The sequence below is a fragment of the Xenopus laevis genome, chromosome 5L, assembly GCF_017654675.1.
Source record: "Xenopus laevis strain J_2021 chromosome 5L, Xenopus_laevis_v10.1, whole genome shotgun sequence".
Taxonomy (NCBI): domain Eukaryota; kingdom Metazoa; phylum Chordata; class Amphibia; order Anura; family Pipidae; genus Xenopus; species Xenopus laevis.
The window spans coordinates 11,122,405-11,140,683 of NC_054379.1; the positions used below are offsets into that span (position 1 = coordinate 11,122,405).

The 18,279-nt window shown below is 37.7% G+C and overlaps 2 protein-coding genes across 7 annotated transcripts in view; one reads left to right on the forward strand and one right to left on the reverse strand.

Moving 5' to 3' along the window:
* Positions 1 to 14,994, reverse strand: part of ubr2.L (ubiquitin protein ligase E3 component n-recognin 2 L homeolog) — a 74,795-nt gene extending 59,801 nt beyond the window's left edge. For all 4 annotated transcript variants that reach the window (XM_041562524.1, XM_041562525.1, XM_041562523.1 and 1 more), the window contains exons 1-4: positions 14,758 to 14,994; positions 7,211 to 7,470; positions 1,446 to 1,524; positions 1,090 to 1,200 (exon numbers count right to left, since the gene is read on the reverse strand). In XM_041562524.1, the coding sequence (XP_041418458.1) occupies positions 1,090 to 1,200; positions 1,446 to 1,524; positions 7,211 to 7,470; positions 14,758 to 14,994 (687 nt within the window). The remainder of the gene's footprint in view (positions 1 to 1,089; positions 1,201 to 1,445; positions 1,525 to 7,210; positions 7,471 to 14,757) is intronic.
* trerf1.L (transcriptional regulating factor 1 L homeolog) overlaps positions 14,865 to 18,279 on the forward strand; it is a 118,633-nt gene continuing 115,218 nt past the window's right edge. For 2 of the 3 annotated variants that reach the window (XM_041562527.1, XM_018262572.2), the window contains exon 1: positions 14,912 to 15,000. The gene's annotated coding sequence lies outside the window, so the exon portion shown is untranslated. Of the gene's footprint in view, positions 15,001 to 18,279 lie in introns of all 3 variants that reach the window. The other variant, XM_041562529.1, reaches the window with a different exon arrangement.

Here is an 18,279-nt window from a genome sequence, read left to right on the forward strand (position 1 = left end):
ACCTTGTTAGGTGCAAGTGCTAAGTTAAAGGGATACTGTCATGGGAAAACATGTTTTTTCCAAAACACTTCAGTTAATAGTACTGCTCCAGAAGAATTCTGCACTGAAATCCATTTTTCAAAAGAGCAAACAGATTTTTTTTTATATTCAATTTTGAAATCTGACATGGTGCTAGACATTTTGTCAATTTCCCAGCTGCCCCTGGTCATGTGTCTTGTGCCTGCACTTTAGGATGGAACTACTTTCTGGAAGGCTGTTATTTCTCAATGTGTCTCAGTGTGTTGAGTGTTGTTCTTAGATCTACCAGGCAGCTGTTATCTTGTGTTAGGGAGCTGCTATCTCGTTACCTTCCAATTGTTATGTTGTTAGGCTGCTGGAGAGGGAGGGGGTGATATCACTCCAACTTGCAGTACAGCAGTAAAGATTTACTGAAGTTTATCACATAACATGTCACATGACTGGGGGCAGCTGAGAAACTAACAATATGTCTAGCCCCATGTCACATTTCAAAATTGAATATAACAAAATCGGTTTGCTCTTTTGAAAAATGGATTTCAGTGTAGAATTCTTCTGGAGCCGCACTATTAACTGAAGTGTTTTGGAAAAAACATGTTTTCCCATTACAGTATCCCTTTAACTTAGCACTTGCACCTGACAAGGTGCTCCTCAGTTTGCACCTTGGTCCCCTAAGTGGTTAGGAAGAGATAGTGGAAAATGAATGAGAGAGGGTACAGGTTTTGCTCTTTTGAAAAATGGAATTCTGCTGGAGCAGCACTATCAACTGATGCCTTTAATGACAATGCAATCTGGCATGCTTTACCACTTGCATCTATGATTGTAAATAATTCAAAGGAGACAAAATATATATATAACATTTACCATTACTAAACTTTTACAACACCACTGTCTACTTCATTCTAAAAGTAAAATTTTAGGTTAATTACCCCTTTCAGAGAATTAAAGCAACAGTGGAAATGGGGGAGAGGGGAGTATGAGCCTAAGTGGCTCATTGACATACAAATAAAACTGAAATTATCACACGGAAGCCCTACATACTCTAATACATATTATATGTTAAGGGTTAAATACCACTGTTTCACTTTCAGAAATGTTAAGTGCATGTTTCTGGCAGAACGGTCCCCCTTTCCAAGCTTCAGCATCTCCACAATCACAGAATCCTCCACCCCCTGATGTTGTCATCTGTAACAGATAAAGGAACAAATAATCACCCTGGATCCTCACTGAGGTGTAGTAATTGTGCAGTCACTTAAAGCGGAACCATTGCGAAAATGAAAACTTAATATAAGCTTCCTCGTAGTGAATTAAGAAACTTTCTAAATAGAATCAATTAAATATTTTGCATTGCTTTTGAAATAATCACATTTTCGCCATTAATACACTGGTTCCATGAACAAATAAAAGATACATGACAACATGAAACTTACTCGATAGCGGTGCTCTCGATGAGTACTTCCTAAGAAACAGTCCATGCATAATACACATGTTGGGTCAACTGCACAGTCCCTGGAAAATATAAAAGTGGTTAAATAAAGAAGATTATATTGAAAAGCTAAGAATAAACTGGCAGTTTTAATACATGTCCTCCACAGTTTATCAGATTTAGTCAACAGCTCCTCCTATCATCTCAAAATGGCACTGCAATACAAAAGAACAGAAGTAGGGAAGTACAGAGCATTACTTATTTTTTCAAAAGACTTCAGAACCTTAGATAATGACTATTGGGGCAGTTACAAGTGTTTAGTCACCAAAGCATCCAGGACAGATGTCAAAACTGTCAGAATCTCCCCCGGTTATTCTAACGTAGAATTACATCTGCAGGTCAGGTCAATTTTTACTTGAAATAGGGTCAGTTTTATTAAATTTTAAACTTGGAAATGCTGTTAAATTTTCTGCCGTTCAAATTTTATGACATATTCCATCAAAAAGAAAATGTCAGCACTGATTGTTGATGTTAATTGTGCAGTGGTAGCTCAAAACAATAACACTCTACCGATTCAGTCAGTTCCTGAACAAGCACTGCACTTAAAGGAGAATTCAACCCCTAATAAAAAAAATGACACTTTTAAAAGGAAGCAGTGAGTTGCCATTTATCACGTCCCTGAAGGCTCTTTTGCAAACTTAGAGGGTTACCACTTTCAAATTCAAATTTTAATTGACACACACATACAAAGTACAACATGTAGTGAAATGCTTGTTGCTGTGCAAAGCATTTCACTACTAATGCTATGTTAGGATTATTTCATTGAAAGACACTTTTGGCTGTCCATACCTCCTCCTGAATCCAGTAGGGGGTATGGACAGCCAAAAGTGTTTGTTAGGGATAAGTCATCAGTCTCCCCTTGTCTTCTGGCCAGCCTACTCTCCTCCTGTTGGGAGAAATGGAGAAGTCCAGTTATGCTGGATGGCCAGTGTCTGATGCAAACAGTAGACCCCAGAGACAGTTCCCCTGATGGAAGATGTCAGTTAAAGGGTAGCTATCACAAAAATGAAAATTTTATATAAGTTTCAGCATAATGATATAAGAAACTTTCTAAATACTGTGGAACATCAATTTTATATCCACAGATTTTACATTTTACATTGTTGTTTGTGGTCCCACCTATATATTATGCATAATACATATCCCTGCTTTTCATGTAATTGGATATTACACCATTTTCTTCTGGTCCCCATAATAACGTAAAATGGGGGTTCAACTGTACAGTCAATTAAATATTCTGTACTGTTTCTGAAATAACCAAATTCATCTTCAATATTCCTCTCTCAGCATCTGTTTCTCTTCATTTTGTCTTCATGCAGGAGTTGGGTGTCAGATATTCATTGACAGTTAGATCCAATATATCTTAGAGGGGGGCTTTCTATTGCCTAGAAGATGTATTAGAGCTCACTCTATTCAAATCACCAGACACCATGTCTCTCTACATGCAGGATTTGTGCAAAAGGCAGTTATTTTGTTAGATTTTGTTTGTACTGGAATCCGTTAATGTGAGTGTGCTGCATGAAGACAGAATGAAGAGAAACAGATGTTGAGAGAGGAATAGTGAAGATAAACTTGATTATTTCAGAAAGGATGTAGAATATTTAATTGATTGTATTTAGAAAGTTTCTTATTTCAGTATGCTGGAGCTTATATTAAATGATCATTTTTACGATAGCTCCCCTTTAAAGACTCTGTGCTCAGTTTAGACGCCTTGAGCATCTCATGTTGTCAGATTGGACTGACCAGTGTTATAGGCAACAAAACACATCCTAATCTCCTGAGGACACAACAAAAATTGGACTGGGCTCTGCCTGTTGGGGTATAGTCAGTGGAGGAGGAGCTAGTTCTTTCTCCTTAGTTATGTCCTGCTTCTAGTGGTACCAGCTATACCCCACTGTTCCTGTGTCCTCCATGTAGACAATGGAGAAAAGTTATGTGTAACTAAACAGCAGGAGAAATGGTATAATGAAGATAAAAATAAGCATGTTACTCTAGAGGCCTGCAGGCTTGATATGGTCCACCAAGACATTTTTATGGCCGACAACATGTCCAAGGTATGGACAGACCTTTTCCTATGACATCATTGTTTTATAGTAATCCATTTGCAAACATGTTAAATAACGGGAATATTGTCCCACTGTATGGAAAATTGAGGACAGCACTAACACAGAATAATGAAGCCCTAGGCAAGACTGAAACTGCTAGCGGAGTCTTTGAAAAATCTGAAGAATTCATGCAACAACAGTTTGTTCTGAATCGTTCATTTAGACAAAGGGAAAATAAAAGAACTGAGGAATAGTGGTCCTTAAGCAGTTGTCCAAGGGAGGTTGTTCAAGCGAAACACTGCTACTGTAGAGAATGAGCTCAGTAAGTAACCAGATCTTTTGAGAAGCTATTTTGGGAAGCTGTCTGAAGCTTGATCAGGGCGAGATTAGGTGAGACAGATAAGTGAGTCATTGTGACGGGAAGTGGTGTTGTAGCATACGGTTTCACAGCAGAATTGTAATTGAGGTCAAGCTTACGGCGGGGTTCAAGTTTCTATTTCCTGTTTGTGAAAACCCAGTGTATTTATTGAAAGCCACTATCTCAATTCAAGGAGGTAGATAGTATTGAAGAAATGCTCTTCTACAATGAACTGCACGAGGGCAAGTGTTCCGTCAATTGGCACAGCAGCATACAATTAATATCTGTATTCAAATTAACTAGTGTGGGCAGAACAATTATTAATACTGGTAAGAAGTTTCAGCTTCTCAGCTAAAATAGTGTGAGATCTACAGTACCTCTGGCCTTCCCTCTGTTCTTATAACAACCTCTACTCTTCTAGGACTGGGATCAGGCCTGGCTCGAAATCAGCATTCAAATTTATCCAACAGGAGTTCAGTTAGGATAAAGTCACGGTTAAAGGAAAATTATACCATCAAAATGAATACTTAGATAGTCAAATTAAGTAGTATATTAAATGATCGCACCAAACTGATATATTTATATATATTTTAGTAAATATTGCCCTTTAACATCTCTTGCCTTGAATCACCATGTTGTGATTGTATGTGTGCTGCCTCAGAGATCACCTGACCAGAAATAATGCAGCTCTAACTGTAACAGAAAGAAGTGTGGAAACAAAAGACAGAACTCTGTATTTTAATTGGCTCATGTGACCTAACATGTATGGTTTGTTTGAGTGCACCATGAATCATACGATCCCAAGGGGTGGCCCTTGTTTTTTAAAATGGCAATTTTCGATTTATGATTACCCAATGGCACTTACTACTAAAAAGTAGATTATTATGAAAATGGTTTATTTACATGAAGTAGGGTTTTACATATGAGATGCAATATATTTTTATAGAAACCTACATTGTTTGGGGCTATAATTTTCCTCTAAGTACATGCCAGGAAGTTCTTCCACTCCCACCATCGAAAAAGATTTCTTGCAAGTAGGCAGCACAAAATTGTCAAGAATGTCATTGTATGATGCAGTGGCACTTGTACCAGCAATAACAATGTTGGCTTAAAGGGGTTGTTCAACATTGAGTTAACTTTAAGTATGATATACAGAGTGATATTCTGAGACAATTTGCAATTAGTTTTCATTTTTTATTATTTGTGGTTTTTCAGTTATTTAGCTTTTTATTCAGCAGCTCTCTAGTTTGTGATTTCAGCAGTCTGGTTGCTAGGGTCCAAATTGCCCTAGCAATTATGCATTGATTTGAATATATGACTGGAATATGAAAGGCCTGAGTAAAAAGCTGAGTAATGAAAACTAACAATAACAATTAGGGGCAAATTTATTAGTTATTTTTTTGGTTAGAATTTTTTTTTTGAGATTTATTAATTTTTTTTCAAATACGAAAAAACTAAAAACCTGTCAAGGTCATGTAGAAGTCATGGCAGAGGTCCCTTAAACCATTTGAAGATGATGTCCAAATTTTTCTCTGAGGGTTTTGCCCAAAAACTCGTTCAAATATTTGAGCAGTCAATCAAATATTACCTGCCCCGCCCCTATGCTTGAGGCATAGAGGTGGAGCAGTCAATTACTTTCACTTTCCATTTAGCAATCCCTAGGTGTCACTGCTCTCCTCACATCCCCCCTCACACTCCATAATTGTGTAGGGCGCTGTGCATGGGCATTAGCACTCCCATTCTGGTGTATACACAAGATATTGGGGTGATACAATTTGTCTAAATAACAGTGTCCACAAAATGGCAGCAGCCTACTTGCTGTGATTGTGTAATTTCAAGTCTGAAGGAAACAAAACTTATATAATAAATATAGAGTAAGCAACGCTTATTTTGCTCAACTAACATGATAGAAAAGAATTTGGAATTATTTCTTAGGGTGAAAGGTCCCCTTTAAAGATAAAACTTAGACGCTCATAGAATTGGAACTGGACATGAATTTTACTGCCAACTTGACTGTAGATCATTTTGTCTGGGTAACTTGTTAAAGGTACTTGGAGACGGAGAACAGAAGGTCCATTCAATTTAAAGTTCTTTAGAGTCATGTAATAAGAAGTAAAGAAACTGTTCATTTGGTTTCATTTTTAAGCTTTTTAATAGAGGTATTTGACTTTCTATTCGGCTTTTGTGCTGGTTTTTCACTCCAATCTAGAATACAGATGCCTGTGTCTAGATTTGTAGATTTTTATGGTTGTTATAAGTGATGCACCGAATACATCATAAAAGATTTGGCCGAATACCACACAGAATCCTAATTTGCATATGCACATAAGGGGCAGAAAAGGAAAAAGTGGGAAAAAATCTTTTTAGTTCCTTGTTGATGTGACAAAAAGTTGTGTGGTTTTGCTCCCCACCCCTAATTTACATATGCAAATTAGGACTCCGATTTGGTTTGGCCAGGCACAAGGATTCGGCGAATCCGAATATTGCTAAAAAAAAAATTCCGAACCAAATCCAGGTTTTCGGTGCATCCGTAGTTATTTTATTCACAACCTTACCAATTAATATTACGGTGTCATTCAAGCCACTGCTTGATTGATAAGTAAGTAGAACACTATATATACAGGTGTGGGAGCTGTTATCCAGAATGCTTGGGACCCGGGGTTTTCCGGATCCGTAATTTGGATCTCCATTATCTAAACATTAAATAAACCCAATAGGATTGTTTTGTCTCCAATAAGGATTAATTATATTTTAGTTTGGATTAAGTACAAGGTAATATTTCATTATTACTGAGAAAAATCATTTTTAAAAATTTGGATTACTTGATTAAAATGAAGTCTACAGTCTTCCCATGATTTGGAGCATTTTGGATAACAGGTTTTCTGAGAACGGATCCCATACCTGTATATGAACCCTTTTGAGTAAACCAGGGCTTATGGTGTTAAATTTTTAACACACTTTAGGATTACAAATTGCAGCTTTCGTTAGGGATGCACCGAATCCAGGATTCGGTTCGGGATTCCGCCAGGATTCGGTTCGGGATTATGTCTTTTTCAGCAGGAGTTTACTTGTGTCTGGCTGAATGGAATCCTAATTTACATATGTAAATTAGGGACAGGAAGGAAAATCACATGACTTTTCATTACAAAACATGGAAGTAAAAAATTATTTCCCCAGGTTTTCCCTTCTTGCCCCTTATTTGCATATGCAAATTAGGATTTTTTATTCGGCAGAATCCCAAATAGTGGATTCGGTGCATCCCTAGCTTTCATAGAAAATGAAAAAAAAAAGAAAACAGAACATTACCTGCATGAATATGTTGGCTCTCCCACTTTAAACACCCGGCCACACAGCTGAGATGGCTTGTTGGCTTGCTTAAGCTTTGGAAATCCAATAGCCGGGTCTTCGCCACATAGATACCACTCCATGGGGCCCAAGAGAACGTGCTGGACCACCATGTCCTCATTATCTGGAGTGGGGTTGGAGCCTTGACAGTAAATTTTGGGTACATAGTAGGCAAGATGCTGATAAACTTCTTTGGGTAGATCGGTTGCTTGGAGCCATTGCTTTTAAAAGACAAACAACATGTTAGGGAAGTTATATAAAGAAAAAGTTCATATTTCACAGGAAGGAGCCTTATTATAATGCAAATGTATTACATTTAAAGAAATCTGAATACAACTGCAAACAGCAAGTGCCTACGACATGCCAACAGTGAATGAGTCTGTTAATTGCTTGCCTGCTCTTCTCTCTGTGTTGCCTAATGGGAAGCAAAGACCAACAGGAATGAGGTTATAACTTAACTTGGGAGGAAGCACATGTGAAAATAAGCAGCAATCAATACTGCTGAAAACTCTTAAAGGGGTTGACATTTGAGTCAACTTTTAGTATGCTATAGAATGGTCAATTCTAAGCAACTTTTCAATTGGTCTTTAATATTAATTTTTATATAATTTTTTTATTATTTACCTATCCCTTCAGACTTTTTGGCAACCTCCCCAAACAAGCGGATCTATGTATACATGGCCAGCTTAAGGTGGGGATGGGAAATGGTTTGTACAGAGATAGGCTATCATGGTTCCTTTTCAATCTATGCACCCTTTGCTTAAAGGAGAACTGAAGCGTAACTAAAGAAGTAGCTAAAAATGTTGTACCAGCCCAAGGCAACCACAGCCCTTTAGCAGGGAAGATCTGTGTCTCAAAAGATGCCCCAGTAGCTCCCCATCTTCTTTTCTGCTGATTCACTGCACATGCTCTGTGCTGCTGTTACTTACTGAGCTTAGGGACCCAATCACAATATACAGTACACATAGAATAGAAATGTCACAATATAAGGCTGATTAGTAATTAATACACATAATTACTACATGGCAGCACAGAAACCAGTGCAATTAGCAACAGAATGTAATAATCAGCAAACCTTTAGCATCAGCTTATATTACAGGGGAATCTCATTTTCTGCTGGATAATTAGTGACGAGCCCTAAGCTTAGCTTCTCAACAGCCAATCAGAGCCCACTGAGCATGTGAGTGTCACAGACACTTTCCAAGATGGTGACCCCCCGTGACAAGTTTGAAGTCCTGGATCATTGCTGCTATTGACAAGCTGAAACTTTAAGCTGCGTATATAAAATACGGCATTTTTAGACATATTCATTTTTAGGGGTTAGTTCTCCTTTAAACCTGCCAATCAACATCTAGCCGACTTTCAGCCAGATATCGATCAGGGCAGCTTACTGGAGGGCCCCATACACTGCCCAATAAGTTGCCGACTTAATCTGTCAGCAGTTTATATCTGCCCATGTATAGGGACCTTAAGACAGTGTAGCTCTCTCAAAATAGCTGACACAGCCTTTCTGTAGAGAGATGGATTGAGAACTGCGGAAGAGTAACATGATTATTTTACAAACCGTACAGAATTTTCATCAGTTCCACTTTAAGGGAAATGACACTAGAATTACTGAGTCTGGGTTTCTAAAATCTAAAAGTTGCTTAATCTTAACTATAACTCCAGAAATACAGATTGAAAGGAAGACTGGAGCGAGGGCTATTGCTACTGGCAAATACCTATACAAAAAACAGGAAAGCACCTCAATAAAAACTTCACAATGGAATTGAAATACACATAAAAAGAAACATTGAAAAAGCTGTTATTTCTTCTATGCATGTAAATGTGCAGGCCTATCTCTCCTCGTCCACATCTTTCTCACAAAGTAAAGGTCATTTATTTTTATAGTAAATAGATACGTAGTAGCTAGGGTAAACAAATGACACAGGACCATCGAGTTCAAACTTAAGGTGGCCATACACGGGCCGATAAAAGCTGCCGACAGACTGTGTCGGCAGCTTATTGGCCCGTGTATGGGGGCCCCGACGGGCTTCCCCGATCGAGATCTGGCCAAAAGTCGGCCAGATCTCGATCGGATGGGACAGAAAATCCCGTCGGATCGCGGCCGCATCTGTTCGTTGATGCGGTCCCGCGATCCGACTGCCCGTTTACCGAATGCTAGGATCCGATCGTTGGGCCCTAGGGTCCACGATCGGATCTGCCCGATATTGCCCACCTCAAGGTGGGCATATCAGAGGGAGATCTGCTCGTTTGGCGACATCGCCAAACGAGCGGATCTATCCATGTATGGCCACCTTTATATAGATCGCTTTTATCTTACTGCAGACAAAGAAAGAAAAAATACAGATACAGGTATGGGACCTGTTATCCAGAATGCGTGGGACTTGGAGTTTTCCAGATAACAGTTCTTTCTGTAATTTGGATCTTCATACCTTAAGTCTACTAGAAAATCATGTAAACATTAAATAAAGCCAATAGGCTGGTTTTGCCTCCAATAAGGATTAACTATATCTTAGTTGGAATCAAGTACAGGTATGGGACCTGTTATCCAGAATGCTCGGGACCAGGGGATTTCCACATAAGGGATCTTTCTGTAATTTGTATCTTCATACCTTAAGTCTACTAAAACATCAATTAAACAATAAATAAACACAATAGGATTGTTTTTGATCCCATGTTGGGAAAAAGTACAAGGTACGGTTTCATGACTACAAGGAAAAAGAAAATCTGAATTATTTGATTATAATAGAGTCTATGGGAGATGGTCTTTCCGTAATTCAAAGCTTTCTGGATAAAGGGTTTCCGGATAACAGATCCTACACGTGTACAAGGTACTGTTTTATTACTACAGAGAAAAAGGAATAATTTTAAAAATTTGGATGAAATCGAGTTTATGGGAGATGGTTTTCCCAAAATTCTGGATAATGGGTTTCCATATAATGGATCCCATACCTGTACACAACTGAAACAAGTAAAAATTAACTTGCTGTGACACCAAGAAGCTCATTAGAGTTGCCCCTGAAACACCACAACATCTGCTCCTATCTACACATAAGCCTCTAGCACCTCCATAGCCACATTTAATATTACATAAATATGAGCATATACATAAATAGAAATAAATCAACTGAATTTTAGCCATCTGTACCAATATACTGTAGTGGGGGAGGCATTTTTTTAAAAGTGGGCCTTATCCTAATGGCATATGCCTACTGCATTAGCTGAAAGACAATTGGTTGCTAAATGAATTCTTCTTAAAGAGGTGGTTCACCTTCAAGTTAACTTTCAGTAGTTGACTTTTCAGTTGGTCTTCATTATTTATTTTGTAAAGTTTTTTTTTAATTATTTGCCTTCTTCTTCGGACGCTTTCCAGCTTTCAAATGGGGGTCACTGACCCCATCTTAAAAACAAATGCTCTGTAAGGCTACACATTTATTGTTATTGCTACTTTTTATTACTTATCTTTCTATTCAGGCCTTTCATATTCATATACCAGTATCTTATTCAAATCAATGCAGGGCTGCTACGGTAATTTGGACCCTAGCAACAAGATTGCTGAAATAGCAAACTGGAGACCTGCTGAATAAAAAGCTTAATAACGCAAAAACCTCAAATAATAAAAAATTAAAACCAATGGCAATTTGTCTCAGAATAATTTCTGAGACAATAATTTAATAAATTCCAATCCTATCATTTTTCATGAAAATCTGAAAACTGTTATACTGTACTCTTAAAGGGATACTGTCATGGGGAAAAAAAATTTTTTCAAAATGAATCAGTTAATAGTGCTGCTCCAGCAGAATTCTGCACTGAAATCCATTTCTCAAAAGAGCAAACAGATTTTTTTTATATTCAATTTTGAAATCTGACATGGGGCTAGACATTTTGTCAATTTCCCAGCTGCCCCAAGTCATGTGACTTGTGCTCTGATAAACTGCAATCACTCTTTACTGCTGTACTGCAAGTTGGAGTGATATCACCCCCCTCCCTTTCCCCTCAGCAGCCAAACAAAAGAACAATGGGAAGGTAACCAGATAGCAGCTCCCTAACACAAGATAACAGCTGCCTGGTAGATCTAAGAAAAACACTCAATAGTAAAAACCCATGTCTCACTGAGACACATTCAGTTACATTGAGAAGGAAAAACAGCAGCCTGCCAGAAAGCATTTCTCTCCTAAAGTGAAGGCACAAGTCACATGACCAGGGGCAGCTGGGAAATTGACAAAATGTCTAGCCCCATGTCAGATTTCAAAATTGAATATAAATAAATCGGGTTGCTCTTTTGAGAAATGGATTTCAGTGCAGAATTCTGCTGGAGTAGCTCTATTAACTGATGCGTTTTGAAAAAAAACATGTTTTCCGATGACAGGATCCCTTTAAGAGTAGTATGACAGCACAGCTTTCACACATTAATATGAATACATATTATATTATTATGAATACATATCACATAAAACCTGAACTGGGAACTGGAATTTATATGGCAGTGCCACCTACTGTAACTGACAGCACTTAATATCTCCCTATCTGTGGCTCTAAGTTACCCTCCCATTTAGATGGAAACTCTACGAGGCAGCAACTTCCATCCTTTTGTTTCGGTTCGGTATTCGGCCAAATCATTTCACCAAGGATTCAGGATTCGGCCGAATGCCAAATAGCGGATTCGGTGCATCCCTAGTTACAGATGATCCATCTTGCTATACTTAAAAGCATAGGAATGCCAATATCATTGCTTTTTCTTTTAAATTTAAATATTTTGGGCTTTTTGTTTTTTTCAAAATGATTGACTATATTGTTTTCCAGAAGAACCCAATTTATGAATAGAATACATAGATAGAATTTACACTTTTTTTTAACCTTACATTTTCTGTCTTTATTGCAGGCTAGTGTATAATATTATCAATATTCTAATACTGCTGATATATACCGTAGAACCTCAATTTTACATCCCCTGATTTTAAGTTTTCCCTCATTTTACATTGTTGTTTTGTGGTTCATAGTTACATAGTTAAATCGGGTTGAAAAAAGACAAAGTCCATCAAGTCCAACCCCTTCAAATGAAAACCCAGCATCCATACACACACCCCTCCCTACTTTCACATAAATTCTATATACCCATATCTATACTAACTATAGAGTTTAGTACAACAATAGTCTTTGATATTCTGTCTGTCCAAATAAATCATCCAAGCTGCTCAGAATCAGCCATCACAACATCACCCGGCAGTGCATTCCACAACCTCAATGTCCTGACTGTGAAGAATCCCCTATGTTGCTTCACCTATATACCTACCACATATATATTATGCATAATAGATTTCCCTGATTTTCCATTTTCCTGGATTTTACACCATTTTTTTCTGGTCCCCTCAAAAACGTAAAATGAGGGTTCCATACCTCCCAACTGTTCCGTTTTGAGTGGGACATTCCTGCTTTTGACAGCTCAACCCGCTGTCAAGGATTTGTCCCAGGTTTCTCTTTGCTGCACTGAACAGCCAGAAACAGATACAAAGTTTTTAACTTAATTGTGTATTGGCAGACAGTCCAGAATAGATACTTGACATTCTTTTGTAACAGTTTGATAAGATAAGAACTTAGACTCACAGCTAAAAGGGCAATTCACCTTCATTAGCAAAACTGTAATAACATATAAAACCACAGAAATGTGTTCAAACTTTCATAACCTGCCAAATTATATAAAATGAACATGGTAATTAGGGGGTGTGGCCACAAAAACGGGCATTGCCCAAAAATTTGTTTGTCCCTCTTTCTGTTTCCTAAATGTTGTGAGGTATGGGGTTCCGCTGTATATAGTAGACCCTCCATTTCACGTTTTTCAGGGGACCAGAAAAAAATGGTGTAAAATCCAGGAAATGTATTATGCATAATATATAGGTGGGACCACAAAACAACAATGCAAAATGATGAGAAACTTAAAATCGCGATGTAAAATGTAGGTTCCACTGTAATTATCATCATCATTTATTTATTTCTTTATATAGTGCCGACAAGATACGCAGTGCTTTACCTTAGTTATAACAAACAGGGAATAAATGGTGGATAACAAACAAGGGTTACAGATACAATAGGATTAGAGGGCCCTACAAATTAGAGTTTACAAGGTATAATTGAGACATTAGGATTTTAGAATCAATTTTGTGAGTTATGATACAGCGATGCTTAATTAATTAAGGTCCATTGAATAAGCTTCTTTAAACAGGTGTCATTATAAATGTGAATACAACTATTATTACTGTGGGGGTTTATTTATACCATATAAAGTGGATATTGTCATTAAGTGGTGCATATAAACATATATATATATATATATATATATATCAAAAGAAAGACCAGCAACACTGGGATTTTCATACAAAACACAATATATTATTGGTTATGCACATAACTCCATAATATATTGTGTTTTGTATGAAAATCCCAGTGTTGCTGGTCTTTCTTTCCATATAACTACTTTTTACCTTGCACCTGGGTAATCACTGAAGACGGAAGTGCTGTCCAACTGAACAAGAAACTATATATATATATATATATATATATATATATATATATATATATATATATATATATATTTATGCTACTGGTGAATGGAGCAGGGAAAGTAGGTTCCACTCTAATTATTACTGTGGGGTTTATTTATACCATATAAAGTGGATATTGTCATTAAGTGGTGCATATAAACATATACAGGTATGGGACCTGTTATCCAGAATGCTCGGGACCTGGGGTTTTCCGGATAACGGATCTTTCCGTAATTTGGGTCTTCATGCCTTAAGTCTACTAGAAATTAATTTAAACATTAAATAAACCCAATAGGCTGGTTTTGCTTCCAATAAGAATTAATTATATCTTAGTTGGGATCAAGTACAAGCGACTGTTTTATTATTACACAGAAAAAGGAAATTTGGATTATTTGGATAAAATGGAGTCTATGGGACTCCATCGGGATATCGGGTTTCCGGATAAGGGATCCTATACCTGTGTATGTATGTATGTATGTATGTATATATATATATATATATATATATATATATATATATATATATATATTTATGCTACTGGTGAATGGAGCAGGGAAATTAGATTCCACTGTAATTATTACAGTGGGGGTTTATTTAAACCATATAAAGGGAATATTGTCATTATGTGGTGCATATAAACCAAACTATATTTATATGTATGCAGGGAAAGTCTATGTTGCCGCCTGCTAATCGTTAATGTTATACAAGTAGAGATTTCAGTGCATGCTGGGAGTTGTAGTTGAAGAACAAGAAGGCGACAAGTTGTCTATTCCCTGACAAGGAGGAATGTGAGCGCTGACAGCGTTACAGACACATATGAAGTCTGTGACAGAGACAACAGCTGGAGCCCTTTCTAGTTCCCCTGTGCAGGTACAGCCTGACTCTAAACCCGCTCCAAACATACAACGATACCGGGACAACGATTCCCAGGTACCGACAGACTCAAGGCCTTCCTTGTGCACATACCAAGGCCACCTCCCCGGCACAGCAGGCCAGCAATTCGCTGTCTATCCCTGGCACCTCGGCTTCTTGCCCTGGAGCCGCCATCTTCTCCAAGCTGGAGAAACTGCACCGGAAGCGGAAATGCGTCACCGCGAATGTCTGAAGCGATTGTGACAGGCAAAAATGTTGTGACTGAGGCGAAGATGGTGACGGTGCGCTTTTTTTTTCTGCCTCAGTTCTGCGACCCCAGTTCAAATGCATAACTAGGTAGAGACTGTAGTAGTTGACATTTCAATTCCTTCCAGGCGTGCGGGGGTTTCATGTGAGGGGTGATTTGATAGAAATCAGTCTGTGAGTTGCAGTCGAGCAACAGCGGGGCTGATGATTTCGGTGATGTCCAGTAGAAACCCAATTTTACGTTTTTTCAGGGGACCAGGAAAAAAATATGGAAAATCCTGGAAAATGGAAAATCAGGGAAATGTGTTGAAGTAACTTTTTCTTCAAGTCCTGAAAGGACATAAACCCAGGAGTCAGTTTTACTTTGAGATACAATATTTACTGTGTTACTAACAAGGGATAAACATTGCAGTGTTAAAGGGGTGGTTCACCTCCAAGGAAACTTCTAGGGGCAGATTTATCAAGGATCAAAGTGAATTCGAGGGAATTTTCGAAGTCATTTTTTGGATACTTCGACCGTCGAATAGGATACTACGACTTTGAATTCGATTCGAAGTAAAATCGTTCGAATATTCGATAATCGAAGTACTGTCTCTTTAAAAACCCGTCTCTTTCAATTCTTCGCCAAATTAAACCTGCCGAAGTGCTATGTTAGTCTATGGGGACCTTCTAGAGCATTTTTCTAAGTTTTTGGAAGTCGAAGTAAAATCATTCGATCGATCGATGAAATCCTTCGAATCGTTCGATCGAGCAATTTTACTTCGACCGCAGGATACCCAAATTCGATGAAAAAAACCTTGACTTCGAAGTCGAAGTATTTCAATTCGATGGTCGTATTTTTAACTTCGAAATTCGACCCTTGATAAATCTGCACCTTGTCATAGAATGGCTAATTCTAAGCAACTTTTCAATTGGTCTTCATTTTTTATGGTTTTTGAATCATTTGCCTTCTTCTTCTGACTCTTTCAAGCTTTCAAATGGGGGTCACTGACCCCATCTAAAAAACAAATGCTCTGTAAGGCTACAAATGTATTGTTATTGCTACTTTTTATTACTCATCTTTCTATTCAGGCCTCTCCTATTCATATTCCAGTCTCTTATATCAATGAATGGTTGCTAGCGTAATTCGGACCCTAGCAACCAGATTGCCGACATTTCAAACTCGAGAGATGCTGAACAAAATAACTCAAAAACTACAAATAATAAAAAATGAAAACCAATTGCAAATTGTCTCAGAATATCACTCTCTACATCAGGGGTGCCCAAAAGTTACATCGGGATCTACCACTAGACCTTTAGCCGTTTATCAGTAGATCTCAAGACACTTATCAACAAACAGCTTGTCTAAAGTCCCCTCCTATTTCCTGCTTTTTTTTTTTTGTTAAATATTAATTTTCTCATAAATCATTTATGTCAAAGGTATAAATTAATATTTTTTGGATGATAATAGGACAGCATCACTAAGGGGCATGTTTATCAAGGGTCAAAGTGAAATTTCGAATTTTGAAATTCTATTTTAGTGACATTAGACTAGGGAATAGTTACAATTAAATTCGAGTTTTTAAATAAAAATGGAAATTTATCATGTACCGTCCCTTTAAGAATTCAAATTCGACTATTTGCCACCTTAAACCAGCCAAATTGCTTTTGTAGCCTATGGGGGACATCCTAGGATCAATTTGGAGTTGTTTGCAGCCTTCCTGAAAATCAAGATTTTTTTCGGAGAAAAAACTTGAAACTAATTTGATTCAAATTCGCTTCAAGTTTGCAGGTCGATCCCACTCACCCGAGTTTGAACAATTCGATTTTTTTTTTTATATATTCGAATGTCGAGTTTATGGGCGTTTATGGGAGTTTTTAAAAACTCCCATGAACTCTAAATTCACCCCTTGATAAATCTGCCCCTCTAAGTAGACCTTGCATTAGTAAATATGGGCACTCCGGCTCTACATCATACTAACAGTTAACTCATAGGTAACCAACCCCATTAATGTTACACTATGGGGGGGCATGTGCAAGACTGGCTGTCAGTCACATACACAACCTAAAGCAATAAGTGATTGGTGCAGGACTGTATAAGGGGCAGACTAATTGGAATTGACCATTTACATGCAGAACCATGGCAAAATAATAGGGATGCACCGAATCCAGGATTCGGTCTTTTTCAGCAGGATTCGGCCGAATCCTTCTCCCAGGCCGAACTGAATCCTAATTTACGGGGAGGGAAATTGCTTGACTTTTTGTCACAAAAACAAGGAAGTAAAAAATCTTTTCCCCTTTCCACCCCTAATTTGCACATGCAAATTAGGATTCGGTTCGGTATTCTGCCGAATCTTTCGCAAAGGATTCAGGGGTTCGGCCGATTCCAAAATTGTGGATTCGGTGCATCCCTACAAAATATACATCTGGTTACTATTTTAAACCTCTTTATTTCACAAATAGAGGAAAAAAAGCAGTTTCAGGACAAAATTTGGATGTAAAATCCAGGAAAACATTACTTAAAATCAGGGAAATTCACTGATTGAAATACATTATAAACTGATGGGACAACAAAAAAAAGTAAAATATGGAAAACTTAAAACAGGAGACTTAAAATCGAGTTTTCACTGTATTTGCAAATAATGTTTTAGGCCCATCGCAGATCTATGGCTTTTTCCTCGGACAAAGTCTTTTTATTCCTGACTCTCATCCGACCCTTTTCCTTCTTACAGGATGTTGCAATCAAATAGGTGGCCTAATCGCTGTCTGCTGAGCATTTTTATTTGGGGCAAAGGTTAAAACAAAAGGGGTGGTTCCCCTTTACGTTGACTTTTTGTTTGTTACAGAATGGATAATTCTCAGCAACTTTTTAATTGCTCTTCATTTTTTTTAATTGCTCTTCATTTTTATTATTTTTCTTCTTCTGACTCTTTCCAGCTTTCAGTTGTGGGTCACTAAAAATCACCAGACACCATGGGGCAGATTTATCAAAGTTCAAAGTGAATTTTCGAAGTAAAAACTTTTTTGGGTACTTCGACTAGGGAATAGTCCAACTTCGAATTTGAAAAAACGTAGAAATTGGAAGATCGAATTTTTTTTAAGTACCGTATCTTTAAAACTTTGACTTTGACCATTCGCCAGCTAAAAGCTGCTGAAGTGCTGTTTTAGCCTATGGGGGACCTCCTAGAACCTGTATGGAGGCAATAGGGGGAGTTTGGGAGATCGAAGTTAAAAAAACTTTGAATCGAAGTAGCGCTACTGCAATCGTACGATTCCAAGTAGGCCGAATTCTGGCCACTTCGACCCCAAAAAACTTCAAACTCCATTCGCTTGGTCTTTTTGAATTCAAAGTTTGAAGTTTTTTTAACTTCGAACGTCGACCTTTGATAA